The sequence below is a fragment of the Vombatus ursinus genome, unplaced genomic scaffold, assembly GCF_900497805.2.
Source record: "Vombatus ursinus unplaced genomic scaffold, bare-nosed wombat genome assembly UNPS02001287.1, whole genome shotgun sequence".
Taxonomy (NCBI): domain Eukaryota; kingdom Metazoa; phylum Chordata; class Mammalia; order Diprotodontia; family Vombatidae; genus Vombatus; species Vombatus ursinus.
In genome coordinates, this window is record NW_020941065.1 from 19,869,604 (window position 1) to 19,887,894 (window position 18,291).

Below are 18,291 nucleotides of genomic sequence, written 5' to 3' on the forward strand. Positions count from 1 at the left end.
GCAGCCCGGCCCCCCCGGGCCGATGCAAACGAGCCGCCGCCGAGCCAGCGAACCAGCGAGCCAGCTCGGCTCCCACCGCCCGGCCCCGGCCCCGGAGCCAGGCGGGCTCGGCCGGGAGGGGGCTGCAGCCGCCCAGCCCCCCAGCCCCAGCCAGGCCCCGGCCAGAGAAAGACCGACCCCCCCCACCACCCACCACCAGCACCAAGAGAAGAAAGGCCTGCCCCCGAGTCCCCGCACGCCCGAGCCCAGGGCTGGGGGAGCGCCCCCCAGCTCGAGCCCCCCACCCAGGGCAGGCAGCCGCAGCAACCTGCCCGCCGCGGTACCCCACGGGCCGGGGGCCGGGGGGCGGGGGAAGCTCGGCTGCTGCCGAGGCGGCGCGCAGGGCCCGCCCGTGCCGGACTCGGGGGCGGGGGGCAGCTGGGGACCCCCTTTCTTTTCCTTTTTTTTCGGGTGGGAAGAAAAACTCCCAGGCTGGAATTTGACAGTTGAGCCTAGGAAGGAAGCCCCGTGGCCCACCACCCTGCCCTTGGGAACCGCGATCAGCCCCCAGGCTGGCGGCTTTGCAGCCAGGGAGGCCCCCGGGACCCAAAATGCGCGCGGCTGCAAAACTTTTGCACGATTCCGAACTAAACACTTCCATTAGAAAAGCGGGGTGCTAGAAAGGCATTCTGGGTATTAGCATGCAAATGAACCGAGCCGGCTTCCAACTTTGCTTCAGGTCCCAAATGCTGAATTTACTATAACGTTAAAAAGCCGCATGTTCCCTGGATTCTCGCTCACAACTGCGATTGGCCTGCGCCCGCAGTTTGCACGCACAGTGCAGAGGCTCCAGCCCTTCCTTCCTATCCCCCCGGGCTCCCTGGGTGGGTGACCTCAGCGTAGGTAGGCCGCCCTAGCTGGCAAGGGTGGGGCCCTGGAACAAAGGGGGAGACACCAACCGGCACTCCCCTCCTCTGGTGCTGGGGTCCCTTCCACCTCGGGGGAAGTCCCTGGCTCTGTCTGCCCTTAGAGATTGCCGAGCAACAATTCTAGAACCTGCTCGATCTAGATTTCGGAGCTGGAAGGGACCTTAGGAGATAGAGCAGAAAGAGACTTCACCAAGCACCTATTGTGTGAGCTCGCTGCTGCTGGCAGCCGGGAGTGGTGGGTGGTGAGACACCCTTCAAACCGAGGAAAACTGGGCTTTGATCCACTGGCTGGATAACCTGGGCAAATCAGCTGCAGTCTAGACAGCTCTCGCAGACCTGCACTGACATCCGGGTGAAAACACCGGTTTGGTCCAAGTCTATCCCTATCCTAGGTGCTGAGGATGCAGAGCTGGGGCTGACTTCCTTTAAGGCAACTCAGCTAGCATTTCCCTATAGCCTGTTACGTGCCTGGACCCGATCGTGGAACCCATACTTTCAAAAATGAGAAACTGCCTCAGAGCCAAGACCTGCCTGGTCCCTCCTCACCTCTGAAATCCCCCTTGTCCTTCAAAGCAGGGCTCCTATGGCACCTTTCCTGCCCTGCAGCTCCCTCCCACCTGCTACTTCTGGCCACTTCTAAATTACCACCTAGTTTATTTTACACATACTTCACCAACAACAACAATAGTAAACGTTTACTTGGGGTTTTAAGTTATGTAGCAGTCTTGCTCAATAGAATGTAAACTCCGTGTGGACACGATCTGTTTCCTTCGTCTTTGTATTCCCAGCACTTAGACTGTTTGCTTGTGCTCTCCTTAGACTGTAAACTCCCCGAGGGAATGTTTGTACTCTACCACTTAGACCAGAGCCAGACGCTTAGTGATGAGTCCATAATTGAAGACTGACTGCCTGACCCAGGTCCTGGCTCACAGTAGGCACTTAATAAATGCACATTCATGGGCATGGTTCATCTATTAAAGAGAAAATTTCAAAGGGACATGAGAGCTATAGGCCAGCATCTGAAGGCTGTTATTTGGCCAAGCGATTAAACTTGTTCTTGAACCCTGAAGGCAAAACTAGGAAGGAATTGAGGAAAAGCAGATTTCAGTTTGAGTTGAAGAAAATTAAGAGTGTTGCTGGTGCCCTTCCCTAGCGGGGCTTTTCAAGCTGAGGCTGATCTACTCTAGAGGGGATTCCGGTTTGGATTCAGGGGGGACCACACTGCCCATGAGAGCCCGTCCCATTGCGCCACTCAGTGATTTGTATGCACTAGCTCTGGACATTTCTGCTCCACCAGGCAGATTGTCTCCTGTGCTCAAGAAGTGTTAGGGCTTCCCCAGTTCTGTCCAGCAGCTGGACCAGGTCCAGCTGTGATCTTAGGGTTAGACACTAAAGTAGTTCCAGAGCAGCCAGACGCAGAACTTTGTGCCTCCGCCGTGGCCCCAAGTGTCAGAGCAAAAATCAGTTAGCATTATTAAGTACCAGGACCCAAATCCATGTGTTTAATAATAGCTAACATTTATGTAACACTTTAAGGCTTACTTATTTCATTTGATCCTCGCAACGACCCTGAGGGGTAGGCGTTATTATTACCTGTTTTACAGATAAGGACACTGAGGCTGAGAGCACAGCTAGGAAGTATCTGAGGCAGGATTGGAACTCGGAGCTTTCGGACTCCAAGCCTAGCACTTTATTCCCTCTGGCCATCTAGCTTCCCCCCCAGACATGGAATGAGGTGAATCTGAAATTGACATTCCAAGCTGGAAGGGACACCTAAGGCTATCTTAATCTCAGGTACCCTAGTGAGGATTCCTTCTACAATAGCCCCTACTGGGGTCATCCAGTCTCTGCTGGTGATGGGGAACTCACTACTGGTGACAGTATGTTCCACTTTTGGACAGCTCTACTCATTAGCTATTTGTCCTGACATCAAGCTTAAATCTATCTCTGCAACTTCCAGACATTGTACCTATTTCTCCTCTCTGGCGACAAACAAAACAAGTCTAAATTTTTCTTCTGTGTTCCATCCCTTCAAAAACTTACAATTACCTTGTTTCCCATCTCCCCTCAGTTTCTTCAAACGACCCTCACATGGCATGGACTCAAGACCCCTCAGTATCCTAGTTGCTCTCCCCTGGAGTCTTTCCATCTTAACAAAGTCCTAAACCACAGTGCATAGAACTGAACACAATCCTGCAGATGTGATCTGACCAGGAGAGAATATAGCCAGGGCCATGTAATAGTCCCAAGGTTTATATGTGTATACCAACAGGAATTGGATTTTCCCTTATTAAGAGTGTTTATACTAGGGATGCAAGTATAGTTCAACGTTAGGAAAACAACATATATTAAAAACAAAAATGTGCAAAACTGCATAGTTACATCAATAGATAAAGAAAAAAAGCTTTGATGAAGTGTAACTCATGCTAAATATCCTACAAAGTATAGACACAAGACTTTTTTGTAGTATCATAAAAAGCTAGCATAATATGCAGGGAGCACACATTAGAAGCCTTCCCACCAAATACAGGGGTAAAGCAATCATGCCTTTCTTCTGTTACTATAGAACAGTTTTTTAAATTCTAGTGAAAGCGACAAAAGCAAAATGAAAGACATACACATAGACTAAGGAAAGACTCAGCTATCCTTATTGACTGATGAGTGATTCAAAAAAAGAAGCTACTTGGGGCAATCATTTCAGGAACCAGCAGAATATAAAATAAGTCCTCAAACATTTAAAGAATTGTCATGGAAAAACAGATTTGATTCATTCTTCTTGGCCCCAGAGTGCAAAACCAGTATAATGGTGGAAAGCTTGAAAAGCCATTTTGGGTGTAGGAAAAACTTCCCAGTAATGAGAACTGTTTCAAAGTGGAATGGGGGGAGGGTTTCAAGCTGCCCAACAGTAGAGGTCCTCAGGGGAAGGCTATTGGGGATATTGTGGAAAAGATTCTTATTCAGGTATGAATCGGACATTCCAAGCTAGAAGGGACCCTTGAGACCATCTTAATCCCCTGTAGCTGAGAGAGGATATTTTCTACAATATCCTTAACAGGGGGTCATTCAGTCTTTGCTTGAAGACTTCTAATGATGGAGAACCCACAATTTCCCATGGCAATGTGTTCTACTTTTGGACAGCTTTACTCATTAGCAATTAAACTGGATGACCCCTGAGCTCTTGGTTCAGCTCAGAAAGTTTAAATGATTTGTTTTCAAGGTCACACAACTAGTAATAGAGCTGGTTCTCTCACCCATGTCTGCAGATGCCAAGTCAAATTCTTTTCCCCCATCACCATATAACAGAGTCCTTAGAAATACCATTAATGCTTTCTCTGGGAGTAGGGTATAAAGGACTCTTTTTCAGGTCACTTGATTTTTAACTTTTTCCCTGGAATCTTAGGAATTTTCCCTGGAATCATAGGCAACTGTCCAACGGAGTGTTTTTCTTTTCTAGGCAGAACCCAGAAGAGTAAGGGAAGCATTTCTGTATCTATTCAAGATGTTGGGAAATGCTTTTTTTTTTTTTTTTTTTTCTTAATGGGTAGAACATGGACATGGGGGTCTGGCCAACCTGGGTTCAAGTCTTGCCTTGGAAACTGACTAGCTCTGTGACTACATGTTGTCATTTAACCTCTTGTATCCTCAATTTCCTTTTTGTAAGAGAAGAATAATAGTAATTCTAACACAACCTCCTAGGGTTGTAGTGAAGATCAAATGAGGTAATGTATGTCAAGTGCTTTGCAAACTTCAAAGCACTAGATGATTATTATTGATATATAATAAATATGTTAAAATATATACAATATGTATTATATCTCCTATAAGGTAATGTATGTCAAGTGCTTTGCAAACTTCAAAGCACTAGATTATTATTAACATATAATAAATATATTAAAATATATATAATATATATCTCCTGTATCATATATGTGTTTTATATTTATACATTATTTGAAATTACTAATATTACTAGTATTCAAATTATCGCATCACTTTTATAATGGAAACAGCCACTTATTGAAGGAATGAATGGTTTTCTTCTTGTTTAATGGTGTCTGACTCTGTGACCCCATTTGGGATTTTCTTGGCAGCGATACAAGAGTGGTTTGCCACTTCCTTCTCAAGCTTATTTTACAGATGAGGAAACTGAGGCAGACAGGGTAAAGCGACTTTAAACCTAGAGTTACACAGCTAGTAAATGTCTGAGGCCAGATTTGAGTTCAGAAATATGAGTCTTCCTAACTAAGGCCTGGCGCCCTATCCACTGTGACATCTAACTGCCCTGAATAAGTCAAAATACGTGCCCAAATATTGAATGTTGAATATGGGGTAGTGACTGACCCATCACTGGAAGCTTTTAAGTGGGGGCAGAATGGTCACTGAGTGGACATAATGCTTCAGCTGTAGGTTGAACAAGATGACGGATGCCTTCCCTCCTAACAGTAAGATTCCACAATTTTATGACTTAATCAGTGAACGTTCTGAATGCCTTCTGTTTCCAAGTTGGGGGAGGGTATACCCTGCATCTTGTCTATTCTCAATGTCATAGTGGAAAGAACACGGCATTTTGAGTTGGAGGACTTCAGGCCTTACTATCTCTGTGACCATGAATAAGCCACTTGACTTCTTTGAGGGTGTCTCCTCTGTAAATTGAGGTGGGTGGGGTGAACAAGATGGCCCCTAAGATCCCTTCCAGGTCTAATTCTCAAGATCCTGTAAGTGTTCCATCTGACTCGGACTTCCCCTTCTTGGGACCTTGGCCGCTTATCCGCTGTGTTTCCCATCTGCATTATCATGAGTAAGGAAGAATGCCTGTTGGTCACTGGTACACAACAATTTCAGTATTGGCTGAGTTAAGCTCAGGAAAGGTCAGAAGAGGGCTGTAGGTTTGAATGTCACCGGCTAAAGTACTAGGTATTTCATGTGGGCTCAGAGATTTGATTCCTAGCCACATGACCCTTAAAAAAGTCATTTAGCCTCTCTGACCCTCCATTTCCTCATCTAGAAAATGGGGGTCCTGATATTTAGGTAGCACCCCCTCTGAGCTTACTCTCTCAACTCCCACTGATACTGACAGGTTGGATCTCCAGAGGCTGACTGCTACTCTGATAAGGATTCTATGGATAACCTTGAGGGATTTGGGTTTCCAACACTATGGTTCCTGACCCCCTACTCATGTACTATTCCCCATTAATAACCAGAATCAATTGAATTCCATTTTTTACAACTTTTATATATTAACTGAAAAGATATAACAAGAATGTAGTTGTAACACACACACAAACACACACACACCCAGCCCACAGGCACTTCCCCTTGCACTGGGAGAGAGCTCAAATTTAAAGTACAATTATGTAGTGAGGCATTTGTATGGCCAAAGGGCTGCCTCCCAACTCCTGGTGACTGGAGGTCCTTTCTGTCTTTGTGAAGACCTCATGAAATTGCCCATAGGTACAGCTAGCTCCCTTCTGAGCTCTGAATGTCAATGCCTTTCTAAAGTCTCTAACTGGTTGTCTCCCTCTTGAGAAGTCACAACCCCTGAAGCCATTTCTATTCTTGGAGTGACTGTCTTTCCACATTGTCTATAGGCACTTCCTCTGTTGCTGGGTATTGTTACTACCTCTGGTGGACTCTGCTAGCACCTCTCATTTGCTGATGGGACCCCTCATGATTTTTCTGACCTTTTAAAGTTCACGAGGGAACTGATCCAACCATTCAGGAGAGCAATTTGGAACTATGCTCAAGAAACTATAAAACTATGCATGCCCTTTGACCCAGCAACACCACTATTAGGTCTGTATCCCAAAGAGATCAAAGAAAAGGGAAAAGGACCCACATGTAGAAAAATATTTATAGCAGCTTTCTTTGTAGTGGCAAAGAATTGGAAATTGAGGGAATGTCCATCAATTGGGGAATGGCTGAACAAGTTGTGGTAAATGAATGTGATGGAATACTATTGTGCTATAAGAAATGAAGAGCAGGATCTTTCAGAAAATCTAGGAAGACCTACATGAACTGATACAAAGTGAAGTGAGCAGAACCAGGAGAACATTGTACATAGTAATAGCAACATTGTACAATGATCAACTGTGAATGACTTAGCTATTCTCAGCAGTACAATGATCTAAGACAATTCCAAAGGACCAGTGATGAAAAATGAATCTGAGAGCTAATGAACTCTGAATACAGATTGAAGTATACTTTTTTTACCTTCTTTATGTTTCTTGCTTTTTATTGTTGATTTGGGTTTTTTGTTTGCTTTTTTGCAGTATGACTAATATGGAAATATATTTTGCATGACTTCACAAGCATAATTAATATATTGCTTTCCATCTCAAAGTGGAGTGGGGAGCAGGAGAGAATTTGGAACTCAAAATAAATTATTATTAAAAATAAATTTAAAAAATAAGTTTACAAGGTTACAACCTGGTCAATTCTATTTCTGAAAGATTCAGGTACATAAGATAAGGGGAGAACTTAAAACAGAAGCTCCATGTGCTTATGGACACTTGGTGGGAGATAGGTTATCCACTCTTTCCCTTATCTATTCAGCACTCATATCAGTATTGGCTTCATTTGCTGCCTGGAAGGAAACTTTTGCGTTCAAACTCAGTTCTCTCTCAACACCTCCTGAGTTAGCTATTCTTCTCCACAAACAAATATGAGACTTCATCAGCATTATATTCAGCAAAACTGAGTATAATCATGGGGAGGGAGATGGATCTTTAATAAAATAGAGGATTTCCAAGCATGTTTGATAAAAAGACCAGAGCTGCATAGAAACTTTGAAGTGCAAACATAGAAGTTAAGAGCAACGTTAAAAAGGCAAACATGAACAAATTATCATAACGGGACAAAACAAGGATAAAATGCTCCCATTCTAATATGAAAAAATGACAAAAACTCTTCCCTCTGAACTTTATCATCATCAGGGGTCATAGAACCTAATTAGACAAGATTCATGTGGTTCTGTTATGTTTTGATCTTAAGCAAAGAAAGGAAGGGAAGAAGGTGGGAAGGAAAGAAAGTTTAGGGAAAATCACCTCACATAATCAGGGTGTAAAAGTAGACAAAGGAGGAAGGGAATGGGGAGGGGTGCCGCTGACACAAACTTCATTCTCATTTGAAATGATCAAAAGAGGGAAGAAAATACATATACATCCATGGGTACAGAAATACATTTCAATTAACAGGAAAATAGGAGAGGGGAAAAGAGAGAATGGGGAATTAGAGGGACGATAGATGAAGAAAGAAATTAGTCTTAAACAAGGCAAACTCTAAGGGTATACAAAAATATTTATGGCTCTGTAGGCATCAAAGAATTGGAATTTGAAGAGCTGATCAATTGGGGAATGACTCAACAAGTTATGGTATGAGAAGCTGATGCAACACTGTTGTACTGTAAGAAATGATGAAGTGGAGAGAGGGGAGACAAGATAGTGGAAGAGAGAAGCATTCAGCCAAGCCCTCTCAAATTCCCCTCCAAAGAGCTCTAAGATAACACCTCAAATAGAATTCTGAACTGGCAGAAGCAAAAAAAAATCAGGTGAAACAGTTTTCCAGCCTGAGACAACTTAGGAGTTTGGCAGGAAAGGTCTGCCTCACATGACTGATGGTGGGCCCAGGGAGCACAGGGCAGACAGCACAGACTAAGACTTGGGGGGTAGCTGCACTGGCAGTGGTAGGAGCTTCTGGAGCTTTCCACCCACTGACTGTGGAGTGGGGTGAGGGGAGGGGGTCCTGACAACTGGTTGGAAGGAGATTTCAAGGGATACTTTGCTGGCATTAGGTTCAAGACCCTGTTGCATTGCCCACACACAGTTCCAGGTCACAAGCCCAGAGCCAGAAGGAGCAATAGCACTTGTGGCCTCAGGGGATCAGGGGCCCCAGTCTGAGTTCCAGTGAAGAGAGGAGTACTTGTGGTCCCTCATGAGGGAGCTGAGACCCTTGTCTCAATTCCAAGACTGAGGGGATCACTGGTAATTGCAGCTGCCGGGGACCTTGGATGGGGTCACGGTTCCAGGGCAAGGAGGAGTGCTAGAGCTAGTAGCTACAGGGAAACAAGATCCCTTCCTGGTTAAAGACCAGAGCACAGGCCAGGAGAGCAGTGACTACACCTCTCCTTAGATCATGCCACCTTGAAAGCACCGAAAAACTACAGACACCTCAGAGCTAGCTCTGAAAACAGTAGCAAGAAAGGCCTAAAGCTTGGAACACTGTCCCCTTCATCCCACAAGCTGAGCTCAACTTCAACATCAAATTAAAAGTCAAGAAATAGGCTGGAAAGATATGGAAATAACAAAAAAGAACTTGACCATAGAAAGTTACTATGGTGACAAGGAAGATCAAAACACAAACTCAGAAGAAGGCAACAAAGTCAAAACTACTGTATCCAAAGCTTCAAAAAAAAGAAAAGAAAAGAAAAGAAAAGATGAATTGGTCACAAGCCCAAAAAGAATTCCTGGAAGAGTCAAAAAGGATTTTAAAAATCAAATAAGAGAGGTAAAGGAAAAATTGGGGAAACAAATGGGAATGATGCAAGTAAATTATGGAAAGAGAGTCAATGGTAAAAGAGGCACAAAAAATGCTGAAGAAAATAACACTTTAAAAAACAGAATTGGCCAAATAGTAAAAGAGACACAAAAATCCACTCAGGAGAAGAAACCAGAATTGACCAAATGGTAAAAGAGGTACAAAAGCTTACTGAAGAAAATAATTCCATAAAAATTAGAATTGGGGGGCAGCTATGTGGCGCAGTGGATAGAGCACCAGCCCTGGATTCAGAAGGACCTGAGTTCAAATCTGGCCTCAGACACATAACACTTACTAGCTGTGTGACCCTGGGCAAGTCACTTAACCCCATTGCCTAGCCAAATAAATAAATGAAAATTAGAATTGAGCAAGTAGAAGTTAATGTCTCTATAAATCACCAAGAAACAATAAAACAAAATCAAACAATAAAAAAAAGAAGAAAATGTGAAATATCTCGTTAGACAAACAACTGACTTAGAAAAAAGATTGAATTATTGGACTACCTGAAAACCGTCATCAAAAAAAGAGCCCAGATATCATCTTTCAAGAAATTGCCAGGGAAAACTGCTGTGGTATCCTTGAACCAGAGGGTCAAATTGAAATTGAAAGAATCCATCCATCACCCCCTGAAAGAGATTCTAAAATGAAAACTCCAAGGAATATTATAGCCAAATTCCAGAGCTCCTGGGTCAAGGAGAAAATATTGCAAGCAGCCAAAAAGAAACAGCTCAAATGTTGTAGAACCAGTCAGTATAACACCAGATTTAGCAGCTTCCACATGAAAGGATAGGAGGGTTGGGATACAATATTCCAGAAAGCAAAGGAGCTAGGATTACAACCAAGAATCACCTACCCAGAAAAACTGAGTATAATCCTTCCTGGGGGGAAATGGACATTGAATAAAACTGAGGATTTTCAAGCATTTCTGATGAAAATGCAAGAGCTGAATAGAAAACTTAACATTCAGACAGAAGACTCAAGAGATGCATAAAAAGGTAAACAGAAAGAGAAATCATAAGAGATTCAATAAAGTTGAACTGTTTACTGGGAAAAGAATAATTGTATCCCCTAAGAACTTTATCATTATTAGAGCACTTAGAAGGAGGACAGGAGTCTGAGTTGATTATGATGGGATGATTGGGGTTTTTTTAAATTAAAGTATGAAAAAGGATGCACTGAAAGAAGGTGGAAGGTAAGGGAAGAACGGGGAAAATCATCTCACATAAAAGTTATGGGAAGGCAAGAGCTTTTCTAGTGGAGGGAAAGATGGGGAGAAGCGACAGGCAATGCTTGAACCTTACTCTCTTTGAAATTGGCTCAAAGAAAGAATAACAAACACACTCAGTTGAGTATAGAAATCTATCCTATCCTATAGGGAAGTAGGAGGGAAATGGGATAAGAGAAGGAGAGGGGGGCTTACAGAAGGGAGGACATATTAAGGGAGATTGTGGTCAGAAGCAAAACGGGCTTCTGAGGAGAGACAGGGTAAAAAGAGAGAGAGAAGGAGAAATGGGGAAAATAGGATTGAAGGAAATACACAGTTAATAATCGTATCTGTGAAGGTGAATGAAATGAACTCACCCATAAAACGGAAGTGGATAGCAGAGTAGATTAAAAATCAGAATCCAACAATATATTGTTTATAAGAAACACACTGGAAACTAAGAGACACAGAATTAAAATGAGGGACTAGAAGAGAATCTATTGTGCTTCAACTGAGTTTTTTTTTTTTCCTTTTTAAGCAGTGGTAGCAATCATGATCTTAAAGCAAAGGCAAAAATAGATCTAATTAAAAGAGATAAGCAGGGAAACCACATTTTGCTAAAAAGCACCATAGACAGTGTAGGAACATCAATACTAAACATATATGCACCAAATGGCATAGCATCCAGATTCTTAAAGGAAAAGTTAAATGAATTACAGGAAGAAATAAACACAAACTATACTAGGGGAAGACCTCAACTTTCCCCTCTGAGAACTAGATAAATCTAACCAAAAAATAAACAAGAAAGAAGTTAAGGAGATGAATATGATTTTTTTAAAGTTACATGTCATAGACCTCGGAGAAAATAGGATGAAAATAGAAAGGAATATACCTTTTTCTCAGCTGTACATTCACAAAAATTGACCATATAGTAGGGCATTAAAATCCTTACAATCAAATGCAGAAAAGCAGAAATATTAAATGTATCTTTTAAAGATGACGATGCAATAAAAAATGTATTCAATAAAAGATGGGTTGAAAGTTAATTGTAAGCTAAATAATCCTAAAGAATGAGTGGGTCAAAGAATAAATCATAAAAACAATCAATAATTTCATTAAAGAGAATGACAACGATGATACAACATATGAAAATTTATGGGATGCAGCCAAAGCAGTACTTAGAGGAAAATTTATATCTCTAAAGTCTTACGTCAATAAAATAGAAAAAGAGCAGATCAATGAATTGGGCATGCAACTGAAAAAGCTAGAAAAAGAACAAAATAAAAAATCCAGTTAAACACCAAACTAGAAATCTTGAAAATCAAAGGAGAGAATAATGAAATTGAAAGCAATAAAACCATTGAACTAATAAATAAAATTAAGAGCTGGGTTTGGGGGGGGAGGGGAATACCTAAACCATTGGTTAATTTTATTAAAAAAAGACAACCAAATTACTAGTATCAAAAATGAAAAGGGTGAATTCACCACTCACGAAGAAGAAATTAAAGCCAACTATTAGCAGCTATTTTGCCCAATTGTATACCAATAAATCTGACAATCTAGGTGAAATGGATGAATATTTACAAAAATATAAATTGCCCAGATTAACAGGAGAGGAAATAGAATACTTAAATAATCCCATCTTAGAAAAAGAAATTGAACAAGCCATCAAAGAGCTCCCTTAGGAAAACTATTAGCTAATTGGCCATATCAATAACAAAACCAACAGAAATCATATGATTACCTCAATAGATGCTGAAAAAGCTTTTGACAAAATACAGCACCTATTCCTATTAAAAATACTAGAGAGCACAGGAATAAGTGGAGCTTACCTTAAAATGGTAAGTAGTATCTATCTAAAACCATCAGCAGGCATTATCTATAATGGTGATAAGCTAGAAGCCTTCCCAGTAAGATGAAGGATGAAACAAGGATGCCCATTATCACCATTATTATTCAATATTGTACTAGAAATACTAGCTATAGCAATAAGAGAAGAAAAAGAAATTGAAGGAATTAGAATAGACATCCAGGAAGCAAAACTGTCACTCTTTGCAGATGACATGATGGTAGACTTAGAGAATCCTAGAGAATCAACTGAAAAAACTACTCGAAATAATCAACAACTTGAGCAAAGTTGCAGGATACAAAATAAACCCACCTAAAGCATCGGCATTTCTATATATTACTAACAAAATCCAGCAGCAAGAAATAAAAAGAGAAATTCCATTTAAAATATCTGTAGACCATATAAAATTTTGGGGAGTCTACCTGCCTAGACAAACTGAGAAACCATGTGAACACAATTACAAAACACTTTTCACACGAATAAAAGTCAGATCTAAATAACTGCAGAAATATTAACTGCTCACGGGGAGGCCAAGCTAACATAAAGAAAATGACAGTTCTACCTAAATTAATCTACTTATTAGTGCCATACCAATCGAACCACCAAGAAGTTATTTTATAGAGCTCAAAAAAAATAACAAAATTAATCTGGAAGGACAAAAGGTACAGGATATCAAGAGAATCAATGAAAGAAATGTAAAAGAAGGTAGTCAAGCTGTACCACATCCCAAACTGTATTACAAAACGGTAATCATCAAAACAATCTGTTACTGGCTAAGAAATAGAACGATGGAAAGAACTGATGACGTCTGAATACAGATTGAAGCATACTTTTTTGAAACTTTCTTTATTATTCTTGTGTTTTGGGGTCCCTTTTCCCTTTTGCAACATGGCTAATGTGGAAATGTTTTGCATGACTGAACACATATAATCTATATCAAATTGCTTGACTTCTCGAGGAGGAGAGTAGGAAGGGGGAGACAGAGGGAAGGAGGGTGGGAGGCAGAGAATTTGGAACTCAAAACTTTTTTTAAAATGGAGGGTAAAAGTTTTTGTTTTTGTGTAATTGAGAGGAAAAATAAAAGAAAAATTAACAATAAAAAAGAAAAAGAAATCATGAATTGAATGGTTTCAGAAAAACCTGGGAGATATCTATATCTATACATCTACAAATACAAACACATGAAATGGTTAATGTAGAAATTTTCTTTGCTTGTGACAGGGATTTTGCTTTTTGTTCATTCTCAATTGAGAGGGAAGAGGAAAGAGAAGACAGATCTTTTGCTATTTGAAATTTTTAATTTAAAAAAAAGATGTTTCATCATCGTACTGTAACCACCACTCAGTCAGTCATGGCTAGAAATCAGCTCCACTAATAATCTATGTGTTGGATTGGAACCAGGCAGGAAATACTTATTTACCTTATTCTCTATCAGTCACTAGGAAGGCAAAACCTAGTTAGTGTACTTAAAGACCAGCCCTCATTGTTCAGTCCCCTCAGATCTTATAATGGATGGGTGACCTTTGTGCCAGAGACTCGGATGCCCCCAGGGCCCTGCCTGAGGAATGCAAAATGGAAACCTAGAAGGAGTGTCTCACAGATGAACAGAAATTCTGAGGGTCACTGATAGGACCCAATAGGAAGACTTCTCCGGTAGAGGCTGCCTCCCCCACAAACCCTAGCTTTGCCCTGGCTCCGCTCTTTGAAGAATGTCAGAAAGTGAGCTCCTTAAGATAAGGGAATTTGGTTTTGTTTTGGCTTTATACTCTCAGCCCCTAGGATGGTGTCTGGAACAGACTTCAATGGCTCTATGGCCAACGCCCATACCCATCCATTCTCTGTAACTCTTGTCTGTATCTTCCTAGCTGATGGCACTGCAGTGGGAGAGAGTACTGGGATTAGAGTCAGCACAACCTGAGTTCAAATCCAACGTCAGACTCTTACTAGCTCTGGGACCTTGGGAAAGTCATTAAAGTTTCCTCAGATGTAAAATGGGGATAATAATAGCACCCACCTCCTAGAGTTGTTGTGAGGATTGAATGATCCTCAATGAATCCTAAATCCAAATCCAAAAATGAATCCTCCAATGATTTGTTTGTAAAGCGCTTAGCACAGTGCCTGGCATATAGTAAGTGCTTAATAAATCCTTCCCTCCTTTCCTCTCTCCCACCTTCCTTCCTTCCATTCTTTCTTCCTTTCATCTTCTCTTTTTTATTTTTCCTTCCCTCCTTTGTTCCTTCCCTCCTTCTCTCCTCCCTTAAGTTCACCATACATAGGCAGCTCACCAACATGGTAGATGTTTAATCAATGGTGCTGGTCAACAAAGGGCACTTTTTTCTCCATTCCCAGCTCTATCATCCACACAATTTCTCAGACAAAGCTAGAACTAGTCTCTAGGGTTCATTGGTCTTTCAGGGACATCTCCATTCAAAGGTCACGGAGATCCTAGAACATAGTCCAATTTCCTCAATTTCTGGAGAAGGAAAGTGAGGCTTAACAGTAGCACTGGCTTTCCCGAGGTGCCACAGGTTCCAAGTACCCAAGACTGGATTCCAACCCAGGTCCTCCAATTGCACATCCAGGATTTTTCCCACAACAGCAGAAGATGAGGAGGAGATCTACATAGCCCTGTCCCAAGCTCCAGGTGCCTCTGTTCCTTCCTGGCTCTTTCTCCATTCTCCACCAATGCCAGCCCTTCCCATCATTGAGCATCTCCTCCAGCCCAAATCACTTCTTCTCATTCATTTTTTCATCTAACAAGGATTTGTGAAGCATTTCTATGGTAGGCTCAGGAAATAATAAAGAGGAAAATTTTTTAGAGGTCCTGCTTTCAAGCAGCTTGTATCCTACAACTTAAAGAGATAAACACAATACATCAAATTTGAGGAGAGAGAACACTGACAATTAGGGAAAGCCTTCCTGGAAGATCTGGCTTCTTAGGTGAGCCAAGAGGAAAGATAGGATTCTAATTGGTAGAAGTGAAGAGAGAACACATTTCAGCTGGGAGACAACCTAGGAAAAGCATTGGAAGGGAGGAGTAGAATGTTCTGCACTTGGGATTTCTAGTGGGACGGTTTGACTCAAGCTTAGAGATCAAGAAGGGGGAAAATGTGCATTAAACATGGAAAGGTAGGCTGGGGCCAGACTGGAATGGGCTTTAAGTGTTGAGCAGAAGGGTTTTTCTCCTAGAGGACAGAAGAGCTACTGAAGCTTCCTGAGGAAGGAGCCTGTTTCAGGAAGATTATCTTGGCAGCTGTGGTTAGATCAGGAAGGAGAAAGACTGGAGTCTATTGTGATAGTCCAAGATGGGGGCCCGAACAAGAGCCGGTCTCTTAAACCAAGAAGAGAAGACAGCAGGCTATTGGGGAAAGATCCTAGGTTCCATGACATTTCTTCCCCCAGTCAAAAAACATCTAGCCCCTGCAAACTGCAATAGATACCACGTATTCCGTGCACATACAATACACCTGCCTGCTGAACATGATAGGCAGCATACAAGGCTCGTACATAAAACACCTACGTGGGGTGAACTTTACACACTCTGTCATTTGCGTGGCATCTTGCCCGGGGTGCACCTTGTGCCAGATAAGAAGAGTAGAAGAGTGAGCCATATGGCTGACATCCTTAGTCATGACTCCTCGGGGAAGCAGACATTAAATCAGCCAAATTTCTGCTATGGGCGGCTACCATTTCTGAGCCTTTTGTTTTGTCTTTCTCATAGCTGGCATTTATACGGTACTCGAAGGTTTGCAAAACACTTTACGTATATCATCTCATTTAATCTTCTCACCCACCCTGGGAGGTACAAATGCTATTATTGCACACACATGCACCCCATTTAACAGATAAAAACCAAGAAGCGAAGTGACTTGACCTGAGTCACCCCACTAGTAAGCATCTGAGGGACCTTTTCCCGACCTCATCCAGCGCCCTATCCATTGTGCCACCTACATGCCTTCACCATCAGTTCAACTCAATAAACATTTATTAGGCACCTATGGTACATCAGGTACCATGCCAGGGGCTGGGGATACAAAGTCAAAACTGAAACAGTCCCTGCCCTCAAGGAGCTTACATTCTACTGAGAGGAAACAATGTGCACGCAGATGAGTAGATATAAAATATTAAATAAATACAATTTGAGGGCACTTAGAGTACTGGGCCTAGAGTCAGGAAGGCTCGAGTTCAAATTCATCCTCAGACATTTAGTAGCTATGTGACCCTGGGCAATCACTTCCCCCTGTTTGGCAAACCACTTTAATGTCTTTTCCAAGAAATCCCAAATGGGGTCACAGAGGGTCGAACACACTGAAACGACTAAACAACAATTTAAGAACAAGAAGGATGGGAAGAAGGCTGGTCCTGGGAACTCTCTCCCCTCCCCCCACCCTCTCCCAATCATAATGGCTCCTGGATTGAGCCCTGAAGGCAGCTTAGGGTCAGGAAAAACGTATAACAATTGTGTCCTGTAGAACTATCCAAAAGCGGGATGGGCTGCCCCTGGAGCTCATGGGCACCCCAGCCCCTGTAGGTCTTCAGGTAAAGGTGAATGAGCCTTGGGGAGTTCTGGTCCAGGTCTGGCTTAGCCTCGATGGTCTCCAGCATCCCTCCAGACTCGAGACTTCAGGGATTATGATTCCGGCCTTTGGGCAAGGGATTTAACCTCTCCAAGCTGAGGCTTCCTTCTCTTTGACAGGAGGCTCTGAAGAATCCTTGCCCTGCCCACTTCACAGGATTGTGGGAGGACAGGGCGCCCTAGCTGACCTATTGCTCTCATCTCTGGTGTCTGTGGCCCCTACCCTTCCAGCAAGGCCGAGGCTAGCTTGAATGTGGGAGAGCTTATCTTGTCTCCTCCAGGCACTGGTACGGCCCCGGGTCCGGGCAATGTCCTCAGCCTTCATTTCACCTCTTCTGAATCCTGGGCTCAAATCACTTCCCAGAAGGATCCGCTGCCTGGTTGCCACCTGGGGCCTTTCCTTATTCCCATGTTCCAGTTCCATTGGGCGTCTGACTCCTTTCCCTAAGGGCAGTGAGTGGCCTCAGGAGGGCCCAGCTGCTTTCCAGAGCTCTTCTGTGGTTGGAAACCCCCCCCCCCCCCCCCCCCGCCGGGGGACTTTTTAATGAATTTATAAGCTTTGGTTTTCCTTCTGTAATAGAAATAGAACTAATTAATCAATAATAACAACAATAGCTAATATTTATGTAGCACTTTATACCTTGCAAAATGCTTACAGATATGATCTCATTTGATCCTCACAACAATCCTGGGAGGTAGGTCCTATTAGGATCCCCATTTTACAGTTGAGGAAACTGAGGCAGACACCAGTAAAGCAACCTGCCCAGGGTCACCCAGCTAGTAAGTGTCTCGACTTGGGTCTTCTATACTTCGGCTGCTTTCTTCCCCTTTTCCCATTGGTGAGTTGCTCCTGGGACCTCCATTTTAGGAAGGACCCACAGTAGCCATTGTCTGGGCTTCCCCAGCAGACTGTGGCATATTCCCCTCAGCCCCCTTTTCAGCTCCCCTCAGGTGTTATGTTCCCCCATTAGAATGTCAGCTCCTTGAGGGAAACAACTATCCTTCTTTTTGTTTCTATTTGTGTCCTGGCACTTAGCACAATGCCTGGCATACAGTAAGCACATCATAAGTGCTCGTTGACTTCCTGACTGCACTATCTACTATGCTGAGCCAGCATCTAACATATCTTATTTGATCCTCACAATTGCCCTGGGAGGTAGGTGCTCCCTCTGGATTTCTCACCTAGTCCTCTAGGGTCTTCATACATACCTGGGGGACACCC

General features: G+C 42.7%; 1 protein-coding gene across 1 annotated transcript in view; it reads right to left on the reverse strand.

Moving 5' to 3' along the window:
* PATZ1 (POZ/BTB and AT hook containing zinc finger 1) overlaps nt 1-17,098 on the reverse strand; it is a 44,312-nt gene extending 27,214 nt beyond the window's left edge. The window contains exons 1-3 of the mRNA XM_027863197.1: nt 17,011-17,098; nt 857-913; nt 21-633 (exon numbers count right to left, since the gene is read on the reverse strand). Coding sequence (XP_027718998.1) covers nt 21-633; nt 857-913; nt 17,011-17,098 — 758 coding nt within the window. The remainder of the gene's footprint in view (nt 1-20; nt 634-856; nt 914-17,010) is intronic.
* Nucleotides 17,099-18,291: the final 1,193 nt, after the last annotated feature.